The following is a 27,094-nucleotide window of genomic DNA, read 5'->3' as shown; positions in this document are numbered from 1 at the left end:
TCCCAGCATCGAAGCTCACCGGCAAGTACTGTGCATAAAATAATATCGTCGGCAGACAGAGCTGCACATGGCTGGGCCTACTCGTCCGCATTCGTACGACCTGTAACTGCTCAAAGTGTGCCATTGGGGGCAAAACAAATCTCGCCTGGTTGGCATTGCGGGGGCTATCATTGGGCCCATCAATATCGATTCAAGAATAAGTGTGCAAAGGCGGTGGGGCACCTTCAGTGAATGTGTCCGCAACCGAGCAAGCATGCTGCGACACACCACGTGGCCGAGGATGATCGATCCAGTGTGGATCAAGCGGCTAAGGCAACTCAACCTGAGGTACAGGATGGAGAAGTGTATGGGGTACATTCTTTTACCAAATTCCTCCGATAATGCTGGAAGTTAAATTAAATGAGGTTCCAGTATCCATGGAATTGGACACGGGTGCGAGTCAGTCAATAATAAGCCAGAGGGCTTTCGAAAAGCTGTGGGACACGAAGGCAAAAAGACCCAAACTGAGCCCAATCAACACGAAGCTGTGTACCTACTCCAAAGAGCTCATACCAGTCATTGGCAGCGCGGCAGTAAAGGTATCGTATGATGGAGCTGTGCATGATTTATCGTTGTGTATTGTTCCAGACAATAGCCCAGTGCTGTTCGGCAGGGGTTGGCTTGAGAAAATTAAATGGAACTGGAACGATATTAAAGCCTTATCCTCAGTGGATGACGCTTTGTGTGCTCAAGTGCTGAGCAAGTTTCCCTCGTTGTTCGAATCAGGCATTGGCAACTTCACAGGAGCCAAGGTGCAGATCCACCTTGGCCCTGATGCAAGACCCGTTCATCACAAGGCTCGGGCTGTTCCGTACATGATGTGGGAGAAGGTCGAGATCGAACTGGACAGACTTCAACGAGAAGGAATCATATCACCAGTCGAGTTCAGCGAATGGCCCAGTCCAATTATCCCGATGTTGAAAAGTGATAGCGCGGTCAGGGTCTGTGGCGACTACAAGGTAACAATCAACCGAGTCTCGATACAGTATCCATTACCCAAGGCTGACGACCTGTTTGCAATGTTAGCGGCGGGGAAGTCGTTCACCAAATTGGACCTGAATGCTGCTTACATGACACAGGAGCTGGTCAAATCTTCAAAAAAAATTATTTGTATCAACACGCACAAAGGACTGTTTATATACCACAGATGCCTTTTTGGAATTTGCTCGATGGCAGCCATATTTCAGAGAAATAAGGAGAGTTTGCTGAAGTCCTTCCCGATAACTGTCATCTTCCAAGATGGCATCCTGATCGCCGGTCGCGATGCCACCGAATACCTGCAAAACCTGGAAGAGGTTCTACGTCATCTGGACAGAGTGGGACTCAGGCTAAAACACTCCAAGTCTGTTTTCATGGCACCAGATGTTGAATTCCTGGGGAGAAAGATTGTGGCAGATGACATCAGGCCTAGGGACTCGAAGGCAGAGGCCATTAAGAATGCACCCAGACTCCAGAGTGTGACGGAGCTGCATTCGTTCCTGGGTCTTCTCAACTATTTCGGTAACTTTCTACCTAGTTTGAGCACATTGCTAGAGCCTTTGCACATGTTGCTAAGAAAGGGTAACAACTCAAATCTCAAGACAGAGCCTTTGAGAGGGCCAGGAACCTGCCATGTTCCAATAAATTACTGGTACACTATGACCCATATAAGCGATTAGTGCGGGCCTGCGACGCCTCTTCATATAGGGTCGGTTGTGTGCTCCAGCAAGCCAATGTATCAGGCAAACTCCAATCAGTTGCCTACACATCCAGAAGTCTGTCTAAAGCCGGATAGAGCCTATAGTTTAGTAGAGAAAGAGGCTTTAGCATGCATATATGGGGTTAGGAAAATGCACCAATACATATTAGGGCTTCGGTTTGAACTTGAAACAGACCACAAGCCGCTCATTTCATTGTTTTCTGAGAACAAAGGTATAAACACCAGTGTCTTGGGCACTGACATTATCCGCTTATGATTATGTCACCCGCCACAGACCAGGCTCTGAAAACTGTGCTGATGCGCTCAGCCGGCTACCATTTCCCACAACCGGGGTGGTAATGCCGCAGCCCGCAGACTTGTTGTTGGTCATGGATGCGTTCGAGAGCGAGGGATCACCCTTCACGGCTCGCCAAATTAGGACCTGGACCAGCCATGATCCTGTGCTGTCAAACGTAAAAAGGTGTGTCTGAAATGGAAATTGGTCTGCCATTCCCAGGGAAATGCAGGATGAAATTAAGCCTTATAGCCACCACAAAGATGAATTGTCTGTTCAGTCTGATTGTCTGTTATAGGGTAATCGTGTCGTTAGGCCAAAAAAAGGCAAGGAAACTTTTGTGCAAGATTTACACAGCAGCCATCCAGGCATTGTCATAATGAAGACCATTGTCAGGTCTCACGTTTGGTGGCACGGCATTGACTCGGACTTGGAGTCATGCGTGCATCAGTGCAACATTTGCATGTAACTGAGTAATGTACCTGTGGAGGCTCCGCTGAATCTATGGTCATGGCCGTCCAAACCGTGGTCAAGGATCCACATAGACTTTGCCGGCCCATTTCTCGGCAACATATTTTTAGTGGATTGTATGCGTAATTATATCATCCAGCACGTCACAGCCACTATTGAAAGCATCCGGGCAATGATCACCGCTCATGGACTACCCGACGTCCTTGTCAGCGACAACAGACCGTGTTTCACCAGTTCGTAGTTCCAGGAGTTTATGACTCATAATGGCATCAAGCAAATCAGGTTGCCCCTTTCAAACCCATGTCTAGTGGTCAAGCGGAGCGGGCTGTCCAAACCATTAAGCAGAGCCAAAAACGCGTGACTCATGGCTCCCCACTTGACCTGCATTCTGCTCATTTGCCAGACGAGACTCCACTCGCTCACCGGGATCCCCCCTGCCAAGCTGTTAACGGAGAAACATAGAAAATAGGTGCAGGAGTAGGCCATTCGGCCCTTCGAGGCTGCACCACCATTCAATAAGATCATGGCTGATCATTCACCTCAGTACCCCTTTCCTGCTTGCTCTCCATACCCCTTGATCCCTTTAGCTGTAAGGGCCATATCTAACTCCCTCTTGAATATATCCAATGAACTGGCATCAACAACTCTCTGCGGAAGGGAATTCCACAAGTTAACAACCCTCCGAGTGAAGAAGTTTCTCCTCATCTCAGTCCTAAATGGCTTACCCATTATCCTTAGACTGTGTCCCCTGGTTCTGGACTTCCCCAACTTCGAGAACATTCTTCCTGCATCTGACCTGTCCAGTCCCGTCAAAATGTTATATATTTCTATGAGATCCCCTCTCGTCCTTCTAAACTCCATTGAATAAAGGCCCAGTCGATCCAGTCTCTCCTCATATGTCAGTCCAGCCATCCCTGGAATCAGTCTGATGAACCTTCGTTGCACTCCATCAATAGCAAGAACGTCCTTCCTCAGATTTTGACACCAAAGCTGAACACAATATTCCAGGTGAGGCCTCACCAAGGCTCTGTACAACTGCAGTATGACCTCCCTGCTCCTATACTCAAAATCCCTAGCTATGAAGGCCAACATACCATTTGCCTACTTCACCGCCTGCTGTATCTCCATACCAACTTTCAATAACTGATGTACCATGACACCCAGGTCTCGTTGCACCTCCCCTTTTCCTAATCTGCCGCCATTCAGATAAAATTCTGCCTTTGTGCTTTTGCCCCGAAAGTGGATAACCTCACATTTATCCACATTATAATTCATCTGCCATGCATTTGCCCACTCACCTAACCTGTCCAAATCACCCTGAAGCCTCTTAGCATCCTCCTCACAGCTCACACCACCTTCCAGCTTAGTGTCACCTGCAAACTTGGAGATATTACACTCAATTTCTTCATCCAAATCATTAATGTATATTGTAAAGAGCTGAGGTCCCAGCACTGAGCCCTGCGGCACCCCAGTAATCACTGCCTTTCATTCTGAAAAGGACAAATTTATGCCGACTCTCTGCTTCCTGTCTTCTCTCCCCTCAATACCATGTGCTTTAATTTTTCACACCAATCTCTTGTGTGGGACCTTGTCAAAAGCCTGTTGAAAGTCCAAATACACCACATCTATTGGGTCTTCCTTGTCCACTCTATTAGTTACATCCTCAAAAAATTTCAGAAGATTTGTCAAGCGTGATTTCCCTTTCATAAATCCATGTTGACTTGGACCGATCCTGTCACTGCTTTCCAAATGCGCTGTTATTTCATCTTTAAAAATTGATTCCAACATTTTCCACACTACTGATGTCAGGCTAACTGGTCTCTAATTACCCATTTTCTCTCTCCCTCATTTTTTAAAAAGTGGTGTTACATTAGCTACCCTCCAGTCCATAGAAACTAATCCAGAGTCGATGGACTGTTGGAAAATTATCACCAATGCATCCACTATTTCTAGGGCCACTTCCTTAAGTACTCTCGGATGCAGACTATCAGGCCCTGGGGATTTTTCGGCCTTCAATCCCATCAATTTCCCTCAAACAATTTCCCGCCTATTAAGGATATCCTTCAGTTCCTCCTTCTCACTTGACCCGCGGTCCCCTAGTCCTTCCGGAAGGTTATTTGTGTCTTCCTTAGTGAACACAGAACCAAAGTGTTTCTTCAACTGGTCTGCCATTTCTTTGTTCCCCATTATAAATTCACCTGAATCTGACTGCAAGGGACCTACGTTTGTTTTCACTAATCTTTTTCATTTAACTATAGAAGCTTTTGCAGTCAGTTTTCATGTTCCCGGCAAGCTTCCTCTCATACTCTATTTTCCCCCTCCTAATTAAACCCTTTGTCCTCTTCTGCTGAAGTCTAAATTTCTCCCCATCTTCAGATTTGCTGTTTTTACTGGCCAATTTATATGCCTCTTCCTTGAATTTAACACTATCCTTAATTTCCCTTGTTAGCCACGGTTGAGCCACCTTCCCTGTTTTATTTTTTATTCCAGACAGGGATTTACAATTGTTGAAGTTCATCCATGTGATCATTAAATATTTGCCATTGCCTATCCACCGTCAACCCTTCAAGTGTCATTTGCCAGTCTATTCTAGCCAATTCACTTCTCATACCATCAAAGTTACCTTTCCTTAAGCTCAGGACCATAGTTTCTGAATTAACTGTGTCACTCTCCATCTTAATAAAGAATTCTACCATATTATGGTCACTCTTCCCCAAGGGACCTCGCACAACAAGATTGCAAATTAGTCCTTTCTCATTACACATCACCCAGTCTAGGATGGCCAGCCCTCTAGTTGGTTCCTTGACATATTGCTCCAGAAAACCATCTCTAATACACTCCAGGAAATCCTCCTCCACCGTATTGCTACCAGTGCGGTTAGTCCAATCTATATGTAGATTAAAGTCGCCCATGATAACTGCTGTACCTTTATTGCAAGCATCCCTAATTTCTTGTTTGATGCTGTCCCCAGCCTCACTACTACTGTTTGGTGGTCTGTACACAACTCCCACTTGCGTTTTCTGCCCTTTGGTATTCCGCAGCTCTATCCATACAGATTCCACATCATCCAAGCTAATGTCCTTCCTTACTATTGCGTTAATTTCCTCTTTAACCAGCAATGCTACCCCACCTCCTTTTCCTTTCTGTCTATCCTTCCTGAATGTTGAAAACCCTGGATGTTGATTTCCCAGCCTTAGTCATCCTGGAGCCGTGCCTCCGTGATGCCAATTATATCATATTCATTAATTGCTGTCTGTGCAGTTAATTCATCCACCTTATTATGAATACTCCACGCATTGAGGCACGAGCCTTCAGGCTTGTCTTTTTAACACACTTTGCCCTTTTAAATTTTTTACGGAATGTGGCCCTTTTTGGTTTTTGCCTTGGGTTTCTCTGCCCTCCACTTTTACTTTGCTTCTTTCTATCTTTTGCTTTTGCTCCCATTCTACTTCCCTCTGTCTCCCTGCATAGGTTCCCATCCCACTGCCATATTAGTTTATCCTCTCCCCAACAGCACTAGTAAACACTCCCCCAAGGACATTGGTTCCGGTCCTGCCCAGGTGCAGACCATCTAGCTTGTACTGGTTCCACGTCCCCCAGAACCGGTTCCAATGACCCAGGAATTTGAATCCCTCCCTTTTGCAACACTCCTCAAGCCAGGTATTCATCTGAGCTATCCTGCGACTCCTACTCTGACTAGCACGTGGCACTGGTAGCAATCCTGAGATTACTACCTTTGAGGTCCTATTTTTAATTCAACTCCTAGCTCCCTAAATTCAGCTTATAGGACCTCATCCTGTTGTTTTCCTATATCGTTGGTACCTATATGCACCATGACAAATGGCTGTTCACCCACCCCCTTCAAAATGTCCTGCAACCGCTCAGAGACATCCTTGACCCTTACACCAGGGAAGCAACATACCTTCCTGGAGTCTCGATTGCGGCCGTAGAACCGTCTATCTATTCCTCTTACAATAGAATCCCCTATCATTATAACTCCTCCACTCTTTTTCTTGCACTCTTGTGCAGCAGAGCCACCCACAGTGCCATGGACTTGGCTGCTGCTGCCCTGTCCTGATGAGTCATCTTCCCCAACAGTAGCCAAAGCGGTGTATCTGTTTTGGAGAGGGATGATGGCAGGGGACCTCTGCACTTCCATCCTTCCACTGCTCTTCCTGTTGGTCATCCATTTCCGATCTGTCTGTGTAACCTTTACCTGCGGCAAGACCAACTCACTGAACGTGCTATTCATGGCATCCTCAGCATCGCGCATGCTCCAAAGTGAATCCATCCGCAGCACCAGTGCCGCAATGCAGTCTGTCAGAAGCTGCAGCAGGGTACACTTCCCACACATGTAGTCGTCAGGGACACTGGAAGCGACCCTGAGTTCCCACATAGCACAGGAGGAGCATGACACGTGTCCGAGCTCTCCTGCCATGATTTAACCCGAAGATTAACTTAATTTGGCAACAACAATGATAAAGGTTACCTACTGACAGGGAAAAGAAAAATAAAAATTACTCACCAATCACCAGCCAATCACTTACCCCCTTGGCTTTCGATTTCTTTCTACTTCTTTGTTTACCATCAGCCCCTGCAGCTGCACCAGCTAATCTTTTATAGGCCTCCGTCCCTGGCCTCTCCTCAACTCACCGACGCTCCTCACTCACGGGTATTTTATAGGCCTCTGAACCCGGATTCCCGCCTCTCCTCGACTCACCGACAATCCTCACTCGCTGGCCTTTTATAGGCCTCCGACCCCGGACTTCTGCCTCTCCTTAATGAAGAGAGGCCTCAAAAACAGGCTTTCCCTTGTACACCTGGATCTCAATGATCATGTCAAAATCAGAAGGCAACAGCAGCAATGGTACCACGATCGCACGGCCGTATTACATGACATTGCTGTTCATGACCCTGTGTTTGTCCTGAATTATGGTCATGGTCCAAAGTGGGTTGCTGGCACGGTTTTGGCCAAGGAGGGGAACAAGGTGTTTGTAGTCAAACGGTTAAATAGCCAAACGTGCAAGAAGCACATTAACCAAACCAAACTGCGATTCACAGACAATCCCGGAATAAATTGAAGATGACATCATCATTGACCAACCAACACACATCCAACCATCAGTTGAGCCTTGTGTGATTCATGAAGACATACCTACCATCCCTGATAGCCCTGTCAGACCGACTGTTCCGCAATGCAACAATGGTCCTACTAACTCACCCAAGTTTGGTTTCAAACTGAGAAGATCAACCAGGGAGCGAAAGGCCCCAGACCGTCTCAACTTGTAAATGCAACCTATACCAAGGACTTTAAGGGTGAATGATGTTATGTATGTTAACTGGGTTTTACCTGGCGTGACTGTCGGAGTCCTAATGGTCACTGGCAGACAATGCAAGCTGTGTATATAATGTTGGCAGCCATGTCGAATCCTCACTTTGAGAATAAATAAACTGGAGTAAAGTCATGCCTGAACTAGCTCACCGTACTTAGCCTCGTGGAGTTATTTGATACATAACAGCAGCATTGGCTCCCAGTCTGACAGCGCCTCAAATTCAAGATTCTTATCCTTGTATTTAAATACCACCATGTCCCCTCCCTCACCTCTTTTCCTGGCACATTGATAACATCGGTGCTGTTTCCTGCTCTCAGAATAAACTGGAAAATTTAATTCACTATGTTTCCAATTTGCACCCTTCTCTCACCTTCACATGGTCCATCTCTGTCTCTTCCCTTCCCTTTCTCAACTTCTCTGTTTCTATTTCTAGACATAGTCTATTGATAAATATCCAATGAGTTATTTGGATGTTGCTTCAAACCTGCAGATACCTGAAAATGACCAACCCACTGAACAAACCAGTACTAGTAAAAATACACTGACTCGCAAACAACAGAGGATTTAATGACCCTTTCAAGGTGGCCATTAACTGGTCCAGACAGAGCACAGTCGATGGGGTGTTCTCTCCGTCTGCCTGCCTCTCTTCTGCGGCTATGTCCGTGCCTGGTTATCCCTGGAGAGGGAGCACGCAGTGTCTGTTGGTATGCTGGAGCCTTTCCGTGACCTGTGGGCACCAGAGGGGCAGCGTGGATACAGGGAACTAACATAAAATTTGAAAGATTTTTATGTTAGTTTTGCCATAATGTCGATCTTTCAGTCTATTCCCCTTTATAAAGGGGGCACTTATGGTTTAAGTGTTTCCGATAGCTGATTTAATCATCCCAATTAATTAGCCCAAAGAGTAGAGGATCCAATTAAACCTGTGACTTTGGATATTTGAACCGTGTTTGAGGAAAGTTAGGACAATTGAGATCCTCATTGAGTTGTCAGCCAATGATGTTCATTCTTCAAAGATCTGACTGGCTCTGGGAAGCCATCTAACCTCCTTCCTTTACTTGATTGGTGCTCTGAGAGGCTGACACTTCTGATTGAGTGTTGATGACTGTCACTCATCATCAAGAATGCCACACCCTGGATTATCCCTCAGTATTAATGCAGGAGTTTGAGATTGATTCAATGTTACCTTTGTACTTCTACAATGTTTTTACTTCAGAAAATAAAACAGTAAGATGGTTTTGCAAGATGGTCACCAGGACTGTGAGGATGCTGTCAACAAGCAGATCAACATGGAGTTTTATTCCTTCTATGTTTATCTCTCTATTGTGAGGTTTGTGTTTTTGCCACTCCACAATGGAGACTATGTAATGTGAATTTATGAAATCCTGTGCTGTACCCAGTCCACCTAAAGCTTTCATCAATTGTCTGTACTCAGTGGCTTCTCCCTCAATCTCTTTTCTTCCCTACCCTGTGACCTTCACTAAGCACCTCCACTTCTGAGGGGTTCTCAACTTTTATTCTGTCGTATCTGGTTCTCTTCTGAAATGCTTTTTTGTGTTGATGGCGCCAAATTCATGCTGCTTGTGGTAGTTTTAATTCCTTGACATGAATGTAGTCAGTTAAGCTGAAATCGTTCAAAATTGAAAAACTAGATGAATTCTGCACTGTGACGAGGGGCCCAAATTTCCCCATGAGTTGCACTTTTTTTTGGTGTAACCTGGTTTTTTTTCTGGTATCTTTTAGTTGCAAATGTGGCCATTTAATTGTTAGGTCAGTTTTTTTTTTCAAAAGGGGGCGTTCCCAGCCACTTACACCATTTATGCCAATTTGGCCAGAAAAAAGTTGTACAAACTAATGTATGGTTCCGCACAGAAAGACCTTACTTAGTTAAAGAATCGGTGCAAGTAACTACATTTAAAGCAAAGTAATAAGCGATTAGTTAACAAATAAAATAGAAGGAACCCTGCCCCTAAAGCACCAAGACCAAAGTAATAATCAATAAACAAATAAAAAAAAACTCGTAACTTGGGGAATGCAGCGAGCTGCCGATGAGGGAACCTATTTGGCCAGGGATGGTGTACTTTGGCCCCTTGCACAGCTGCAGCGCTTGTTTGCTGAAACGGCCTGCCAGGAGCTACAGAACATGTGTGCAGACTCTAGCACGCATGTGCAGAGGTCGCCGCAATGTTCTCAGTACTGGGACCTAGCTCCGCCCCCCCCCCTCTTTGTTCTGCACCACGCCAGCTCCACAGATGGTCTGAGAATCGGCCACGATCGCAGGGAAATTTTTCGGCGCTGCTTGAGGTAAAATGTTGGTGGGGGGGGGGGTGCTTGGAGGTGCATGGGAAAACACCATAAGGTCAAATTTGCCCCCATTATCTCTACTTTTAAGGGGGTTGCTCTGAGTTCCAATACTGCCCCTCAACTAGCCTGTACAAAGGAGATCTGTCAATAAACCATGATTTATTAGTGTGTGACTGGTGACCAGGGTATAAATCTTTACAATTCTTTCTCTAATTTCCAGAGCTAAACAATGAATATTGGGTGCCAAGATTAAGGGTCTAGTTTTGAGCATGTTCAATCAAAACTGAATTGGTGATCATGAATGATGCAGCACAGGAGGCCATTCAGTCCATTGTGCCTCACTGACTGTTTGGTGGAGCGATACAACTCGTCCACTCCATGTTCCCATAGCCTTCAAATTTTTGCAAATCACTAAGTTTCCATTTGTCAGTTTTCTTGCAACTGGAGGTGAGATTATCCACCATCTTTACCAGGTTAGTTGAGTAGGTGCTAGTTTCCATAACTATGTACATACAAGTTCAGTGAGACTGAGCCCTTGAAAGCAAGAAGAGTTTGGCTTCATGTACAGTGCCCATGATAAAGGGTCTGCCATGCAATAAACAACTACTCTTCTGATCCTTCTGCAGTTCTTCTACTTTGACCGGGATGATGTTTCCCTGCGTCACTTTGCTGCGTTCTTCAAGGAGCAGTCACATGAGGAATGAGAGCATGCTAAGAAACTGATGGAATTCCAGAATTGGCATGGAGACCGAATCATCTTGGCAGACATCAAGGTTTGGCTCCATAAACGAGGCGCCTTCTGTCTGGCTCCCCTTAGACTGATTGTTCACAATACATTCTAAAGCAGTTGGTTCCAGTTTACAGCACAGAAACCAGTCATTCGGACAAACTGGTCTATGCCAGTGATTAGGCTCCAGATGTCTCCTCCCACCTTGCTTTATCTAGCAACATATCCTTTTATTCCTTTTTCCCTTGTGTACTTAATTAGCTTCCCCTTCAATATATCCATGCTATTCATGTCATTAATTTGACACCAGTGATTGATGGCTTAATGCAGTAATTCTATATTCTTACACATTGGTTCATGTTAACCTAGACTTCTGATTGCATTTTTTTCATCCTGAATTCCTTAATACTTGTTTGTTTAATCCATTGTAAAGGACTTACCTCTTCAGAAACTGGAGCAATGGTCTGGAGGCGATGCAGAGAGCTCTGCAGATGGAGAAGAATGTGAACCAGAGTCTGCGGGATCTGCACAAACTCTCCACTGGGAGCACTGACCCTCATGCAAGTTCCTGATGTGGGTTTCTGGGTAAGTTGGAGGTGGTGGAACCTTGCTGTCCTTGAGCCTATTGCAAAGATCCCTGCTCAATAGCTTCATGTTGGGATGTCTTTTGTGGTGGGTAGGTGGTAGGAAGGGACAGGAGGCTGGCCTACTGTGGACATTGACGAGTAAATGTGCCCCAGCAACTATCGTGCAGCAAGTTTAATCTAAATGGTGCAGTAATTCCATTGATTTTTAATCGCACCACTTAACTATCCTCCAGTTCAAGAGGATTACAATCCAAATTCTCGAGGGGTACGTTCCAATGTTCCTTGAGATCTGCTCCTGGCCCTAACTTGTTTCCCTCTTTCAGTTGTGTGACTTCCTGGAGACCCACTACTTGGATGAACAAGTGAAGATGATCAAGAAGCTTGGAGATCACATCACCAACCTGAAGAGACTGGGAGCCCCTGAGAATGGCATGGGGGAGTACCTGTTTGACAAGCACACCTTGGGGGAGAGCGATTGAACTGACTGCCAGGAACAAGCTTGTTGTGTTCTGTACCAGTCTTTAGAGAATTGTCTGAGATTCTCTCCTGCATGGAATAACTGCCTGTGACTTTGTACAGGCTGTGAGACCTGGCCTCATGGTGAATAAACTGTTTGGTATTGAACTGGGTTTTGTCATTTTATATTTGAGTGAGTGGTTGCTTATTTTCAGATTAATGTCTGCCCAGAATTACACTGGGCTGTGTAACTGCTTTATTGTTCCTCTTTTCTTCTGGTGTAAGTCTGATTTGTTGAACTGCATCTTCAGGGTCTCGTGTGGAAGATCTAATTCTAAATCTGTGTATCCATTGAGAGTATATTATTTGGTGTATTTCAGTGATTGTTCCAATGCTGTAATCCAACAACTTGCATTGATGTAGCACTTGTAAAATGTCCTGAGCAACATAAGGGAATGGGACAAGTACCCAGAGGTAAGCCCTTTAGGAGTCAAGTGTTATGGTGAGCATGCAGGAAAGTGGAGTTGAGGCCAAGATCTTACTGAATGGTGGAGCAGGTTGAAGGAACCAAATGGCCAAATCCTGGTCCTCTACCTTATGTAGGGAGGGGACTCTAGAGCCATGGCCCCAGGCAACCGAATGGTCTGCACCTGGGCAGGATTGGAACCAATGTCCTAGGGGGAGTGTTTGCTAGTGCTGTTGGAGAGGAGTTAAACTAATATGGCAGGGGGATGGGAACCTATGCAGGGAGACAGAGGGAAATAGAAGGGGTGGGGGCAGAAGCAAAAGATAGAAAGGAGAATAGTAAAAGTAGAGGGCAGAGAAACCCAAGGTAAAAAGGGCCACAATACAGCAAGATTCAAAAGGGGCACAGTGTGTTTAAAAAGACAAGCCTCAAGCCTCTCTGCCTCAAATGTGAGGAGTAGTTGGAATAAGTTGTATGAATTAACTGCACAGATAGCAGTTAATGGATATGATGCGATTGGCATCACGGAGACATGCTCCATGGTGACCAAGGCTGGGAACTCAAACCAAGGCTATTCAGCATTTGGGAAGGATAGACAGAAAGGAAAATAAGGCGGGGTGGCTTTGCTGGTTTATAGAGGAAATCAATGCAATTATAATGAAGGACATTAACCTGGATGATGTGGAATCGGTATGGGTGGAGCTGGGGAATTCCAAAGGGCAGAAAACGCTAGTGGGAGTTGTGTATAGACCACCAAATAGTAGTAGTGAGGTTGGGGACAACATCAAACAAGAAATAAAGGATGTGTGCAATAAAGGTACAGCAGTAATCATGGGCGAATTTAATCTACATACAGATTGGGCTAACCTAACTGGTAGCAATGCGGTGGAGGAGGATTTCCTGGAGTGTATGCGGGATGGTTTTCTAGACCAATGTGTCGAGGAACCAAACAGGGAGCTGGCCATCCTCGACGAGGTGATGTGCAATGAGAAGGGATTAATTAGCAATCTTGTTGTGCGAGGCCCTTTGGGGAAAAGTGACCATAATATGGTAGAATTCCTTTTATTAAGATGGAGAGTGACAAAGTTAATTCGGAAACTAGGGTCCTAAACTTAAGGAAAGGTAACTTTGACGGTATGAGGTGGCAATTGGCTAGAATAGACTGGCAGAGGATACTTAAAGGGTTGACGGTGGATAAGCAATGGCAAACATTTAAAGATCACATGGATGTACATCCCTGTCTGGAGTAAAAATAAAACTGGGAAGGTGGCTCAACAATGGCTAACAAGGGAAATTAAGGATAGTGTTAAAACCAAGGAAGAGGAATATAAATTATCTAGAAAAAGCAACAAACCTCCGGACTGGGAGAAATTTAGAATTCAACAGAGGAGGACTAAGGGTTTAATTAAGAAGGGGAAAATAGAGTACGAGAGGAAGCTTGCAGGGAACATAAAAGCTGACTGCAAAAGCTTCTATAAATATGTGAAGAGAAAAAGATTAGTAGAGACAAACGTAGGTCCCTAGCATTCTGATTCAGGTGAATTTATAATGGGGAACAAAGAAATGGCAGACCAATTGAACCAATACTTTGGTTCTGTCTTCACAAAGGAAGATACAAGTAACCTTCCGAATGCACGAAGGGACAGTGGGCCTAGTGAGAATGAGGAACTGAAAGATATCCTTATTAGGTGGAAAATTGTGTTAGGGAAATTGATGGGATTAAAGGCCGATAAATCCCTGGGTCCTGATAGTCTGCATCCCAGAGTACTGAAGGAAGTGGCCCTAGAAATAGTGGATGCATTGGTGATCATTTTCCAACAATCTATCGACTCTGGATCAGTTCCTATGGACTGGAGGGTAGCTAATGTAACGCCACTTTTTAAAAAAGGAGAGAGAGAGAAAGCAGGTAATTATAGACCAGTTAGCCTGACATCAGTAGTGGGGAAAATGTTGGAATCAATCACTAAGGATGAAATAGCAGCTCATTTGGAAAGCAGTGACAGGATCAGACCGAGTCAGCATGGATTTATGAAAGGGAAATCATGCTGGACGAATCTTCTGGAATTTTTTGCGAATGTAACTACTAGAGAACCAGTGGATGTGGTGTATTTGGACTTTCAAAAGGCTTTTTACAGGTCCCGCACAAGAGATTGGTGTACAAAATCAAAGCGCATGATATTGCGGGTAATGTGCTGACGTGGATAGAGAACTGGTTGGCAGACAGGAAGCAGAGAGTCGGGATAAACGGATCCTTTTCAGAATGACAGGCAGTGACTAGTGGGGTGCCGCAGGGCTCAGTGCTGGGACCCCAGCTCTTTACAATATACATTAATGATTTGGATGAAGGAATAGAGTGTAATATCTCCAAGTTTGCGCTTGACACTAAACTGGGGGCGGTGTGAGCTGCGAGGAGGATGCTAAGAGGCTGCAGGGTGACTTGGACAGGTTAGGTGAGTGGGCAAATACATGGCAGATGCAGTATAATGTGAATAAATGTGAGGTTATCCATTTTGGGGGCAAAAACACGAAGGCAGAATATTATCTGAATGGCGGCAGACTAGAAAAAGGGGAGGTGCAAAGAGACCTGGGTGTCATGGTTCATCAGTCACTGAAAGTGGGCACGCAGGTACAGCAGGCGGTAAAGAAGGCCTTCATAGCTAGGGGATTTGAATATAGGAGCAGGGAGGTCTTACTGCAGTTGTACAGGGCCTTCGTGAGGCCTCACCTGGAATATTGTATTTGGTTTTGGTTTTGGTCTCCTAGTCTGAGGAAGGATGTTCTTGCTATTGAGGGAGTGCAGCGAAGGTTCACCAGACTGATTCCAGGGGTGGCTTGGCTGTCATATGAGGAGAGACTGGATCAACTGGGCTTTATTCACTGGCGTTTAGGAGGATGAGAGGTGATCTCATCGAAACATATCAGATTCTGACGGGACTGGACAGGTTAGATGCGGGAAGAATGTTCTCGATGTTGGGAAGTCCAGAACCAGGGGACATAGTCTTAGGATAAGGGGTAGGCCATTTAGGACTGAGATGAGGAGAAACTTCTTCACTCAGAGAGTTGTTGACCTGTGGCATTCCCTGCCGCAGAGAGTTGTTGATGTCAGTTCATTGAGTGCAGCAGCATAGAGTGGCATTCGTGAGTTTGGTAAGTGGGTGAGTTCAGGCAAGTGGGGGTGGCAGGTGCTGTTTTGTCTTGTTTTTCCTACCAGTGCTGACACTAGAGCAGCTGATAAGGATGCGAGAGTATGGGACGAAAGCCCAGAGACCAGCCCAACCAGCTGCAGACAAAGATAGAGGGGTGCGAAATCGAGAGGTCACGTATCAGCCAAGCTGGTAAGTGGTTGGCTGTTCGACTGGTAAGTATAACTCTCTTTTAGACTGACTATTAGATTGGTTTAATTGGCAGCGAACTACTAAGTAGCTGTTTGGTGTTTAAGTAAATTTTAGTAAGTAAATTAATTTCAGGGTTAAGTCATGGCAGGAGAGCTTGGACCCATGTCATGCTCCTCCTGTGCTATGTGGGAAATCAGGGACACTTCCAGTGTCCCTGACTATTATGTGTGCAGGAAGTGTGTCGAGCTGCAGCTCCTGACAGACCGCATGACGGCACTGGAGCTGCGGATGGACTCCCTCTGGAGCATGCGCGATGCTGAGAATGTTGTGGATAGCACATTTAGTGAGTTGGTACACCGCAGGTAAGGTTTAGGACAGATAGTGAACGGGTGACCAAGAAACAAGGCAAGAGCAGGAAGGTAGTGCAGGAGTCCCCTGCGGTCATCTCCCTCCAAAACAGATATACCGTTTTGGATACTGTTGGGGGAGATGACTTACCAGGGGAAGGCACCAGCAGCCAGGTTCATGGCACCATGGGTGGCTCTGCTGCACAGAATGGGGGGAAAAAGAGTGGGAGAGCTATAGTGATAGGGGACTCTATTTTGAGGGGAATAAATAGGAGTTTCTGTAGCCTCAACCGAGACTTCAGGATGGTATGTTGCCTCCCTGGTGCAAGTTCAAGGATGTCTTGGTGCGGCTGCAGAGCATTCGAGAGAGGGAGGGTTAACAGCCAGTTGTCGTGGTACACGTAGGTACCAACGATATAGGTAAGAAGTGGGAAGAGGTTCTACAAGCTGAATTTAGGGAGCTAGGTGTTAAATTTAAAAGTAGGACCTCAAAGGTAGTAATCTCTGGATTGCTACCAGTGCCACGTGCTAATCAGAGTAGAGGGAGCAGGATAGTTAGAATAAATACGTGGCTGGAACAGTGGTGCAAGAGGGAGGGATTCAAATTCCTGGGACATTGGAACCAGTTTTGGGGGAAGTGGGACCTGTACAAAATGGATGGTTTGCACTTGGGCAGGACTGGAACTGATATCCTGGGGGTAACATTTGCTAATGCAGTTCGGGAGTGTTTAAACTAATATGGCAGGGGGATGGGAACCTATGCAGCGAGACAGGGCGAAGTAATATGGAGTCAGAAACAGATGGTACAAGGTAAAAAGCAATAGTGGAAGGCTGAGTAAACAAAGGCGAGAAATAAAAAGGGCCACACTGCACCACACTGCACACTAAAAGGACAAAGGGTGTTAAAAAAACAAGCCTGAAGGCTTTGTGTCTGAATGCAAGGAGTATCCGTAATAAGATGGATGAATTAACTGCGCAAATGGATGTTAACAGATATGATGTGATTGGGATTACAGAGACATGGCTCCAGGATGATCAGGGCTGCGAACTCAACATCCAAGGGTATTCAACATTCAGGAAGGATCGAGTAAAACGAAAAGGAGGTAGGGTAGCATTGCTGGTTAAAGAGGAGATTAATGCAATAGTTAGGAAGGACATTAGCTTGGATGATGTCGAATCTATATGGGTAGAGTTGCAGAACACCAAAGGGCAAAAAACGTTAGTGGGAGTTGTGTACAGACCTCCAAACAGTAGTAGTGATGTTGGGGAGGGCATCAAACAGGAAATTAGGGGTGCATGCAATAAAGGTGCAGCAGTTATCATGGGTGACTTTAATATGCATATAGATTGGGCTAACCAAACTGGAAGCAATACGGTGGAGGAGGATTTCCTGGAGTGCATAAGGGATGGTTTTCTAGACCAATATGTCGAGGAGCCAACTAGCGGGGAGGCCATCTTAGACTGGGTGTTGTGTATTGAGAGAGGATTAATTAGCAATCTCGATGTGCAAGGCCCCTTGGGGAAGAGTGACCATAATATGATGGAATTCTACATTAGGATGGAGAATGAAACAGTTAATTCAGAGACCATGGTCCAGAACTTAAAGAAGAGTAACTTTGAAGGTATGAGGCGTGAATTGGCTCGGATAGATTGGCGAATGATACTTAAGGGATTGACAGTGGATGGGTAATGGCAGACATTTAGAGACCGCATGGATGAACTACAACAATTGTACATCCCTGTCTGGTGTAAAAATAAAAAAGGGAAGGTGGCTCAACCGTGGCTATCAAGAGAAATCAGGTATAGTATTAAAGCCAAGGAAGTGGCATACAAATTGGCCAGAAATAGCAGTGAACCCAGAGACTGGAACAAATTTAGAACTCAGCAGAGGAGGACAAAGGGTTTGATTAGGGCAGGGAAAATAGAGTACTAGAGGAGCTTGCAGGGAACATTAAGATGGACTTCAAAAGCTTCTACAGATATGTAAAGAGAAAAAGGTTAGCAAAGACAAACGTAGGTCCCCTGCAGTCAGAATCAGGGGAAGTCATAACAGGGAACAAAGAAATGGCAGACCAATTGAACAAGTACTTTGATTTGGTATTCACTAAGGAGGACACAAACAATCTTCCGGATATAAAAGGGGTCAGAGGGTCTAGTAAGAAGGAGGAACTGAGAGAAATCCTTACTAGTCGGAAAATTGTGTTGGGGAAATTGATGGGATTGAAGGCCGATAAATCCCCAGGGCCTGATGGACTGCATCCCAGAGTACTTAAGGAGATGGCCTTGGAAATAGCGGATGCATTGACAGTCATTTTCCAACATTCCATTGACTCTGGATCAGTTCCTATGGAGTGGAGGGTAGCCAATTTAACCCCACTTTTTAAAAAAGGAGGGAGAGAGATAACAGGGAATGATAAACCATCAGCCTGACATCGGTAGTGGGTAAAATGATGGAATCACTTATTAAGGATGTCATAGCAGCGCATTTGGAAAGAGGTGACATGATAGGTCCAAGTCACCATGGATTTGTGAAAGGGAAATTATGCTTGACAAATCTTCTGGAATTTTTTGAGGATGTTTCCAGTAGAGTGGACAAGGGAGAACCAGTTGATGTGGTATATTTGGACTTTCAGAAGGCTTTCGACAAGGTCCCACACAAGAGATTAATGTGCAACGTTAAAGCACATGGGATTGGGGTTAGTGTGCTGATGTGGACTGAGAACTGGTTGGCAGACAGGAAGCAAAGAGTAGGAGTAAATGGGTACTTTTCAGAATGGCAGGCAGTGACTAGTGGGGTATCGCAAGGTTCTGTGCTGGGGCCCCAGCTGTTTACATTGTACATTAATGATTTAGACGAGGGGATTAAATGTAATATCACCAAATTTGTGGATGACACTAAGTTGGGTGGCAGTGTGAGCTGCGAGGAGGATGCTCTGAGACTGCAGAGTGACTTGGATAGGTCAAATGCATGGCAGATGAAGTATAATGTGGATAAATGTGAGGTTATCCACTTTGGTGGTAAAAACAGAGAGACAGACTATTATCTGAATGGTGACAGATTAGGAAAAGGGGAGGTGCAACGAGACCTGGGTGTCATGGTACATCAGTCATTAAAGGTTGGCATGCAGGTACAGCAGGCGGTTAAGAAAGCAAATGGCATGTTGGCCTTCATAGCGAGGGGATTTGAGTACAGGGGCAGGGAGGTGTTACTACAGTTGTACAGGGCCTTGGTGAGGCCACACCTGGAGTATTGTGTACAGTTTTGGTCTCCTAACTTGAGGAAGGACATTCTTGCTATTGAGGGAGTGCAGCGAAGGTTCACCAGACTGATTCCCAGGATGGCGGGACTGACATATCAAGAAAGACTGGATCAACTGGGCTTGTATTCACTGGAGTTCAGAAGAATGAGAGGGGATCTCACAGAAACATTTTATATTCTGATGGGTTTAGACAGGGTAGATGCAAGAAGAATGAGAGGGGACCTCACAGAAACATTTAATATTCTGACGGGTTTCGACAGGGTAGATGCAGGAAGAATGTTCCCAATGTTGGGCAAGTCCAGAACCAGGGATCACAGTCTAAGGATAAGGGGTAAGCCATTTAGGACCGAAATGAGGAGAAACTTCTTCACCCAGAGAGTGGTGAACCTGTGGAATTCTCTACCATAGAAAGTCGTTGAGGCCAATTCACTAAATATATTCAAAAAGGAGTTCGATGTAGTCCTTACTACTAGGGGGATCAAGGGGTATGGCAAGAAAGCCGGAATGGGGTATTGTAGTTGCATGTTCAGCCATGAACTCATGGAATGGCGGTGCAGGCTCGAAGGGCCGAATGGCCTACTCCTGCACCTATTTTCTATGTCTCTGTTTCTATATTCAAGAGGGAGTTAGATATGGCCCTTACGGTTAAGGGGATCAAGGGGTATGGAGAGAAAGCAGGAAAGGGGTACTGAAGGAATGATCAGCCATGATCTTATTGAATGGCAGTGCAGGCTCGAAGCGCCAAGTGGCCTACTCCTATTTTCTATGTTTCTATGTTTCTATACAAGTAACTGCTCCCACTGGTGATGAATATTCTCTTTGCCCTTTGCATCAATGGCAACAATTTAACCATCAATGCAACAACATGTCAGCTGCTGTAATGTTCAAGGCATGGAGAGTTTTCCAGTCTGTTAGTGTTTAACCATTTCATTCCAAATGTACACTCCCACTTTAAGTATTTATTTAAAGTAAGCTATCAATGCTGCTCTGAGTTACTCCCGTAGGATACACTGCAGGTCGCTCACTCAACCAAACTCATTCTTGCTGCTATAGACTTTTTGTTCAGCTTGGTGGGCAAAGTAGCACAGAATGCTGGACTCCACACTCAATGTCTGAGCTCATTGAGTGAGCGATGGTATTGGGGCCAAGGGAAGTACAATTGGTGATTGGGAAATCCACCCTCAACTCCATTTTTACACAAGTTAATTTTATAAAATTAGTTCAGAACTGCAGTGAGTACACTGAAATTGTTGTCATGTCATTCCATGTATATTCATCTCAAAGAAGTTACCATTCACTATATATCGAATGACAGTATTTAGTGCCCACTAGGCTGGCCATTGATTGTGACCATGTGATGTCCATCAGTTTGCTCGAAGTCCTTTGTGACTGCAGGGCATTTAATGCATCTTGGATCTTTCGACCAATATAGGTGTAAATACACAGGCACATGTTCGATTCAGGTGGGTCAACTGTGCTCATTGGTGGCATCTCCCCCGAAAGGGCAGTGCCTGTGGTGTGATTGGTGGCACTGGATCTGAACCACTGCCGCTCCCTCTGCCCCATCTAAAGCAGAGTTTTCATCCAAGGGAACACCTTTCATCAGCTAATCCAGGACTGAATACTTCTGCACTGAAATCAGATATTTCGACTTTGGTTCTCTGAGAAACACCAACATGAAAGGCAAATGACCAGAGGGGAGAGATGAGGACGATTATTTTTACGCAGCGAGTTGTTGTGATCCGGAACGTGCTGCCTGAAAGGGCGGTGGAATCAGATTCAACAGTAACTTTGAAGAGAGAATTGCATATATACTTGAAAAGGACAAAAGTTGCAGGGTGATGGGGAAGGAGCTGAGGAGTGGGACTAATTGGATCGCTCTTTCAAAGTGCCTGCACAGGCATGATGGGCCAATTGGCCTCTTTCTGTGCTGATAGAATCTATGATGAACCAGGCAGTTGGAGCATATCTGAGGTTCATCATTTCAATCGAATTTAAATATTCTTTCGCCTCACTGAAAGGTGACTGAAAAAGGATGCGTCCAACACACCAAATTGAGGGGCAGGAAAAGACCAGTTGGTCCATCAGGCCTGCCCCAAAACACGCCGGAGCAAATCATAGAATCATAGAATGGTTACAGCACAGAGGGAGGCCATTCAGCCCATCGAGCCTGTGCCGACTCTCTGCAACAGCACTTCAGCTAGTCCCACTCCCCCGCCCTTTCCCGCAACCCTGCTATTTTTTTTCCTTCAGGTACTTATCCAATTCCCTTTTGAAAGCCACGATTGAGTCTACCTCCATCACCCTCTCGGACATTGCATTCCAGATCCCAGCCACTCGCTGTGTAAACATGTCGCCTTTGGTTCTTTTGCCAGTCACTTTAAATCTGTGTCCTCTGGTTCTCGACCCTTCTGCCAATGGGAACTGTTCCTGTCTATCGACTCTGTCCAGACACCTCATGATTTTGAATCCCTCTATCAAATGGAGACGTGTCTGTGGGTGACAATGTGTTCAGTAATGTTCACTCCCTCTCATTCTCACTCACTATATTGAATTTTACCAGGCATCATTCCATGAGAATAAAAATGACAGATCGTTGATGCCCCCATGTAGCCAATCCTCAGACACATGGCCATTCTCTATATTCGAACTGGGGGCAGTTCACACCACCCCCAGGATGGAATTCTCATTCCACTGGTCAATGGTTGGTTTGTCAATTCACCAAGACGATGTGATAGCTTTGAATATTGCCTCAATGCCACAGAAACTTGCAAGTAACAAACTTCGCCAGATTATGAAAAACCCCTTCGGCGAAAGTAAAAAATGTTCATTTCAATCAATTGAGAGTGTTAAAAAATGAGACACTTTCAGATTTGAAGATGTTCAAGGAACCCAAAGTCAGTGACATCACCGAGACTGATCTCCCAAAATGTTGTGTTTCCCAAAGCTCTAATTGGCTCTGGATCTCCCCCAGCCCCGCCCCCAAACCTCCTCTCCTTTGTTAATTGGTGCCTGGATTCATGGAAGGTTCCTGATTGACAATCCCTGAGAGCCAATCATCATTGGTGATGTCATACCCTGTTTGAATGCAGCTGTTCCAATAGTATAAATACAGGAACTTGAGCACAATAGTGTGAATTTGAGAACTCCGCAGGAGATAGTGAGAAGTAATAGTGTAATATAGATAGTGAAGATGGCCTCCCAAGTGTGTCAGAACTACCACCAGGATTGTGAGGCTGCTGTCAACAAGCAGATCAACATGGAGCTCTGTTCCTCCTATGTTTACCTCTCCATGGTGAGTCTTGTATTCCTTGTTGTTGCATTCTGAAAAGTTGGAAATTCTCCAATTCCATGAATTGGCTTTAAGCTGTATTTCTCTGGAATTACTTCCCTGGGGGAGCAGAGTCTTTGGGCAGTGAGGACTTCAGGTGTGTAATACAAGGGGATCTTGTTGAGTTAATGGAGTCCTCCCTATAGCAGCTGTCCTTTTTTGAGGTTTAATATCTGAAATTAGCTCAGCTGCTGTCTGAGTGTATAACAGAAGAGCACAAACCTGGTCAGGGGCCAGTTGACCTGAGATAATGTTCAGTTTCAGTGGGGGGACTGTAGTGAGTGAAATGTGGGCAGGTCCTTACTAGCATTCTCATTAATTAGAGGTGAAGTACTGTGAATCCTGGTGTTGGAGCCTTGCTCACTGTGCTGAGATCTTTTTTTTATTTTATTTTATTTATAATATACATTAATGATTTGGATGAGGGATTTGAGTGTAATATCTAAGTTTGCAGATGATAAGCTGGATGGTGGTCTGAGCTGTGAGGAGGGTGTTAAGAGGCTGCAGGGTGATTTGGACAGGTTACATGAGTGGACAAATGCAGGGCAGCTGCAGTATAATGAGGTTATTCATTTTGGTGGGAAAAACATGAAGGTAGAATATTATCTGAATGGTGGTAGATTAGGAAAAGGAGAGATGGAGAGATAAAATGAGCCCTGGGTGACATGGTACATCAGTCATTGAAAGTTGGCATGCAGGTATAGCAGGTGCTGAAGAAGACAAATGGTATGTTTGCCTTCATAGCTAGGGGATTTGAGTAAAGGAGCAAGGAGGTTTTACCGCAGTTGTACAGGGCCTTGGTGAGGCCTCACCTGGAATATTGTGTTCAGTTTTGGTCTCTTTAATCTGAGGAAAGATTTTCTTGCTGTTGAGGGAGTTCAGTGAAGGTTCACCAGACTGATTCCTGGGATGGCAGGACTGACATATGAGAGACTGGATTGACTGGGCCTGTATTCACTGGAGTTTAGAAGGATGAGGGGATTGTGTAGAAACATATAAAATTTTGATGGGATAGGTTAGATGCAGGAAGAATGTTCTTGATGTTGGTAAGTCCAGAACCAGGGGACATAGTCTAAGGATCAAAGGTAAATCATTTAGGACTGAGATGAGGAGCAATTTCTTCACTCAGTAGTTAACCTGTGGCATTCCCTGCTGCAGAGAGTAGTTGTTGCCAGTTCATTGGATATATTCAAGAGGGAGTTAGATATGGCCTTTATTGCTAAAGGGATCAAGGGTTATGGAGAGCAAGCAGGAAAGGGGTACTGAGGTGAATGATTAGCCATGATATTGAATGCTGGTGCAGACTTGAAGGGCCAAATGGCCTACTCCTGCACCTATTTTCTATGTTTCTGTTACACTATTGGTGTGTAAACTACTGGAGTGGAGGATTGTTCTCACTAACTATCCTTCCATTTGATTAAAAGATTCAATCATTTCTATAGTGCCTTTCACTACCTTGGAATGTTGCAAAGTGCATTGTAGCCAATGAAGTAGTTCAGTGTAGTCACCTGTTATGTGGGAAATGTTATTGTGGGAATGCAGCAGGCTCAATTAATGCACAGTAAGGCTGCTCTCAAACTGGCAAGATAAATGATCAGATCATCTTTGAGGGATAAATATTAGCCAGCAACACCTGCAGAGCTCCCTGCAGTAGTACCTCTGGAGTAGCCATCTGGCCCCTCAAGTTGCACGTCATTCAATAAGATCATTGCTGATCTTGTACTCAACTGCACCTCCTGCACTGTCCCCATATCCCTTGATTCCCTTGTATCAAAAAAATCTATTGCTTTCTGTCTTGAATCTACTCAATGACTGAGCCTCCATGGAGTAGAGAGTTCCAAAGAGTTACCACCCTGAGTGAAGAAATTCCTCCTCATCTCCATCCTGAATGGCTGACCCCTTATTCTGAGACTGTGACCCCCTGGTTCTAGACTCTCCAGCAAGGGGAACCATCCTCCCTGCATCTAATCCTTCAAGCCCAGTAACAATTTTGTATGTTTCTAATGAGATCATCTCTCCTTCTAAACTTGAGGGAATAGAGGCCTAGTCTGCTCAATCTCTCCTCTTTGATCTTTCACATCCACCTCATGATGGACACAGTCTTGTGTGAATGATGGAAATTAGAGGAGGTGTTGCTTATCCAGGACTAGTACTTGGTTTGACTGGACATGAAATATAATCCTGAACTTTAGTTTATAGTTTTTTCTTGCTGGTTGAACATTTCATCCTGTTATAGGGAGGTGAGGCTCCACTCCCATTGATGAATTGAATGGCATTTTGCTAGTTTACAAATGGTATCTATTTTTGAAGAATTAAGAATTCACTATCTCCGGTGGTGGGGGGGGGGAAATAACTATCTCTCTTTTGTATATGAATATCAAGGTCTGAAGAAGCTGTTTAAAATTCTCTCTGCAGTCCTTCTACTTTGACCGGGATGATGTTGCCCTGCGTCACTTTGCTGAGTTCTTCAAGGAGCAGTCACATGAGGAACGTGAGCATGCTGAGAAACTGATGGAATTCCAGAATCGGCGTGGAGGCCGAATCATCTTGGCAGACATCAAGGTTTGGTTCAATAAATGAGTGGCCTGCTGTCTGGATAGCCTTAGACTGATTGTTTCAAATGGTTCCATGGTTGTGGTAGTGGAATGCAGAAATTATATATTCCTGTGACACAATGAGCCTGAAATTCTGGCCTCCCCGGGCCCGTACAAAGTTTCTACGGACCCGGGACGGCATCGGAAAAGCTGGTTTTCAGCGTGCGTTGCGCATGAGATGAAAACCAGCTTTTCTGATCTGTTAAGTTTCTGGATTGCACATATCTGGAGCAAGGACATTTGTACATGCAAATTTTATATTTATTTACGCATCCAAATGTACGCAAAAATCTTGTGCCTGAAAAAGCAGGCGCATAGCCTACTTTAACAGGCACAAGTTTTTTAAAAACACACAAACAAACATTAAAAAAAAGTTATGAAAACCTATTTGATAAAAATCCTCCCCATGACTAAGTTTATTTTAAGGCATAATTAAAAAACTTGTATTTAAAAAAAAAAAAATTCCTTTTTATTAAAAAGGCATTAACTTTAATTTAAATGAATCTTATGTAGTGTATATTTATTATTATTGTGGGTGTTTGGAGTGGTTTTTCATTCATAGTATTAGGAGTTTCGTACTTATAAAACTCCTATTACTATGAATGAGAATATACTATAACTGATTGGCTGCCCAGAGCCATGTGACTCCAGCTCCTGGCCTGTGCACGTCCTGACATGCACATGCTACGATGTGCAGCAAGAGGAGGCCTGTGCATGGGAAAGTCGAGTGGGGGCAGCAGCTTCGGGTAGCTGTGTATATTTTCTCTTAAAATCTTGTCGAATGCCCACAGGAAGGAGCAAGTGGAATTTCTGGGTGATTGTTTATGCTAACATTGTCATCTGGTTGCTTTTTCACCCCTATTTTCCTTGTACTGTCTTGTGTATTTTGTTTGTTCCATTGTACATGAACTGCCTGTGACTTTCCTCTTCAGAAACCAGAGCAGGATGAGTGGAGCAATAGTCTGGAGGCGATGCAGAGAGCTCTGCAGATGGAGAAGAATGTGAACCAGAGTCTGCTGGATCTGCACAAACTCTCCACTAGGAGCACTGACCCTCATGTAAGTTCCTCATGTGGGTTTTTGGGTAAGTTGGAGGTGGTGGAACATTGCTGTCCTTGAGCTGTTTCAAAATGGCTCCATGCCCAATAGCTGTCTTTGGGTTCTTCAGGGGGTGGGGGAGAGGACCGGGAAGTTGGCCTACTGTGGACATTGAGAATTAAATGTGTCCCAGTGTCTCCAGGATCTAAGCTCACATTGTACATGAGTTACTGGATTATTAGAGCAAATTTGCGTCGATCTCAATTGTCCTAGTTGACTATCCTCCAGTCGAAGAGGATTAAAATCCCAACTTGAGGGGATGTTCCTTGATATCTGCTACTAGTCATAACTTGTTTCCTCCTTCAGTTGTGTGACTTCCTGGAGACCCACTACTTGGATGAACAAGTGAAGATGATCAAGAAGCTTGGTGATCATATCACCAACCTGAAGAGACTAGGAGCCCCTGAGAATGGCCTGGGAGAGTACCTGTTTGACAAGCACACACTGGGAGAAAGTGACTGAAGCTTGTGTTCAGTACTCGTGTTCATATAATTGTGTGTGTGACTGTCCGAATAGAGAATGTCAGCTTGTGTCTTTGTGCAGCCTGAGACCTGGTCTCTTGATGTGAAATGTAATTAACTAACTGTAAATAAACTGTCCAATATTGGACTGGGTTTTGTCTCCTTGTAAATTTGAGTGATTTGCTTATCTTCAGATTGACATTTGGTTTCCATCAGACAAGAATTCCATTGGGCTGTGTAACAGCTTTATTTTCCTCTTTCCTTCAGGTGTAATCTAATTTATTGAGCTGGATATTCAGGGTTGCATGTTCAA

General features: G+C 44.8%; 1 protein-coding gene and 1 pseudogene across 1 annotated transcript; both read left to right on the top strand.

Moving 5' to 3' along the window:
- Positions 1-11,913, top strand: part of LOC139262534 (ferritin heavy chain B-like) — a 29,235-nt pseudogene extending 17,322 nt beyond the window's left edge.
- Positions 11,914-22,491: 10,578 nt separating this feature from the next.
- Positions 22,492-26,782, top strand: LOC139262199 (ferritin heavy chain B-like). Its single transcript, XM_070877343.1, has 4 exons — positions 22,492-22,593; positions 25,045-25,191; positions 26,156-26,281; positions 26,627-26,782. The coding sequence occupies exons 1-4, from the start codon at positions 22,492-22,494 to the stop codon at positions 26,780-26,782; spliced, it is 531 nt and encodes a 176-aa protein (XP_070733444.1).
- Positions 26,783-27,094: the final 312 nt, after the last annotated feature.

This window comes from Pristiophorus japonicus, chromosome 4 (assembly GCF_044704955.1).
Source record: "Pristiophorus japonicus isolate sPriJap1 chromosome 4, sPriJap1.hap1, whole genome shotgun sequence".
NCBI classification, from domain to species: domain Eukaryota; kingdom Metazoa; phylum Chordata; class Chondrichthyes; family Pristiophoridae; genus Pristiophorus; species Pristiophorus japonicus.
Note: the sequence above shows the minus strand (reverse complement) of the source record. Positions and strands in the feature narration are given on the sequence as shown.

Excerpts from the sequence above, each read along its gene's own strand:
- LOC139262199 (XM_070877343.1), top strand. The coding sequence starts at position 22,492 with ATGGCCTCCCAAGTGTGTCAGAACTACCACCAGGATTGTGAGGCTGCT. Across the intron at positions 25,192-26,155 it reads TCATCTTGGCAGACATCAAG|AAACCAGAGCAGGATGAGTG; the intron begins GTTTGGTTCAAT and ends TTTCCTCTTCAG. Across the intron at positions 26,282-26,626 it reads CTAGGAGCACTGACCCTCAT|TTGTGTGACTTCCTGGAGAC; the intron begins GTAAGTTCCTCA and ends TTCCTCCTTCAG.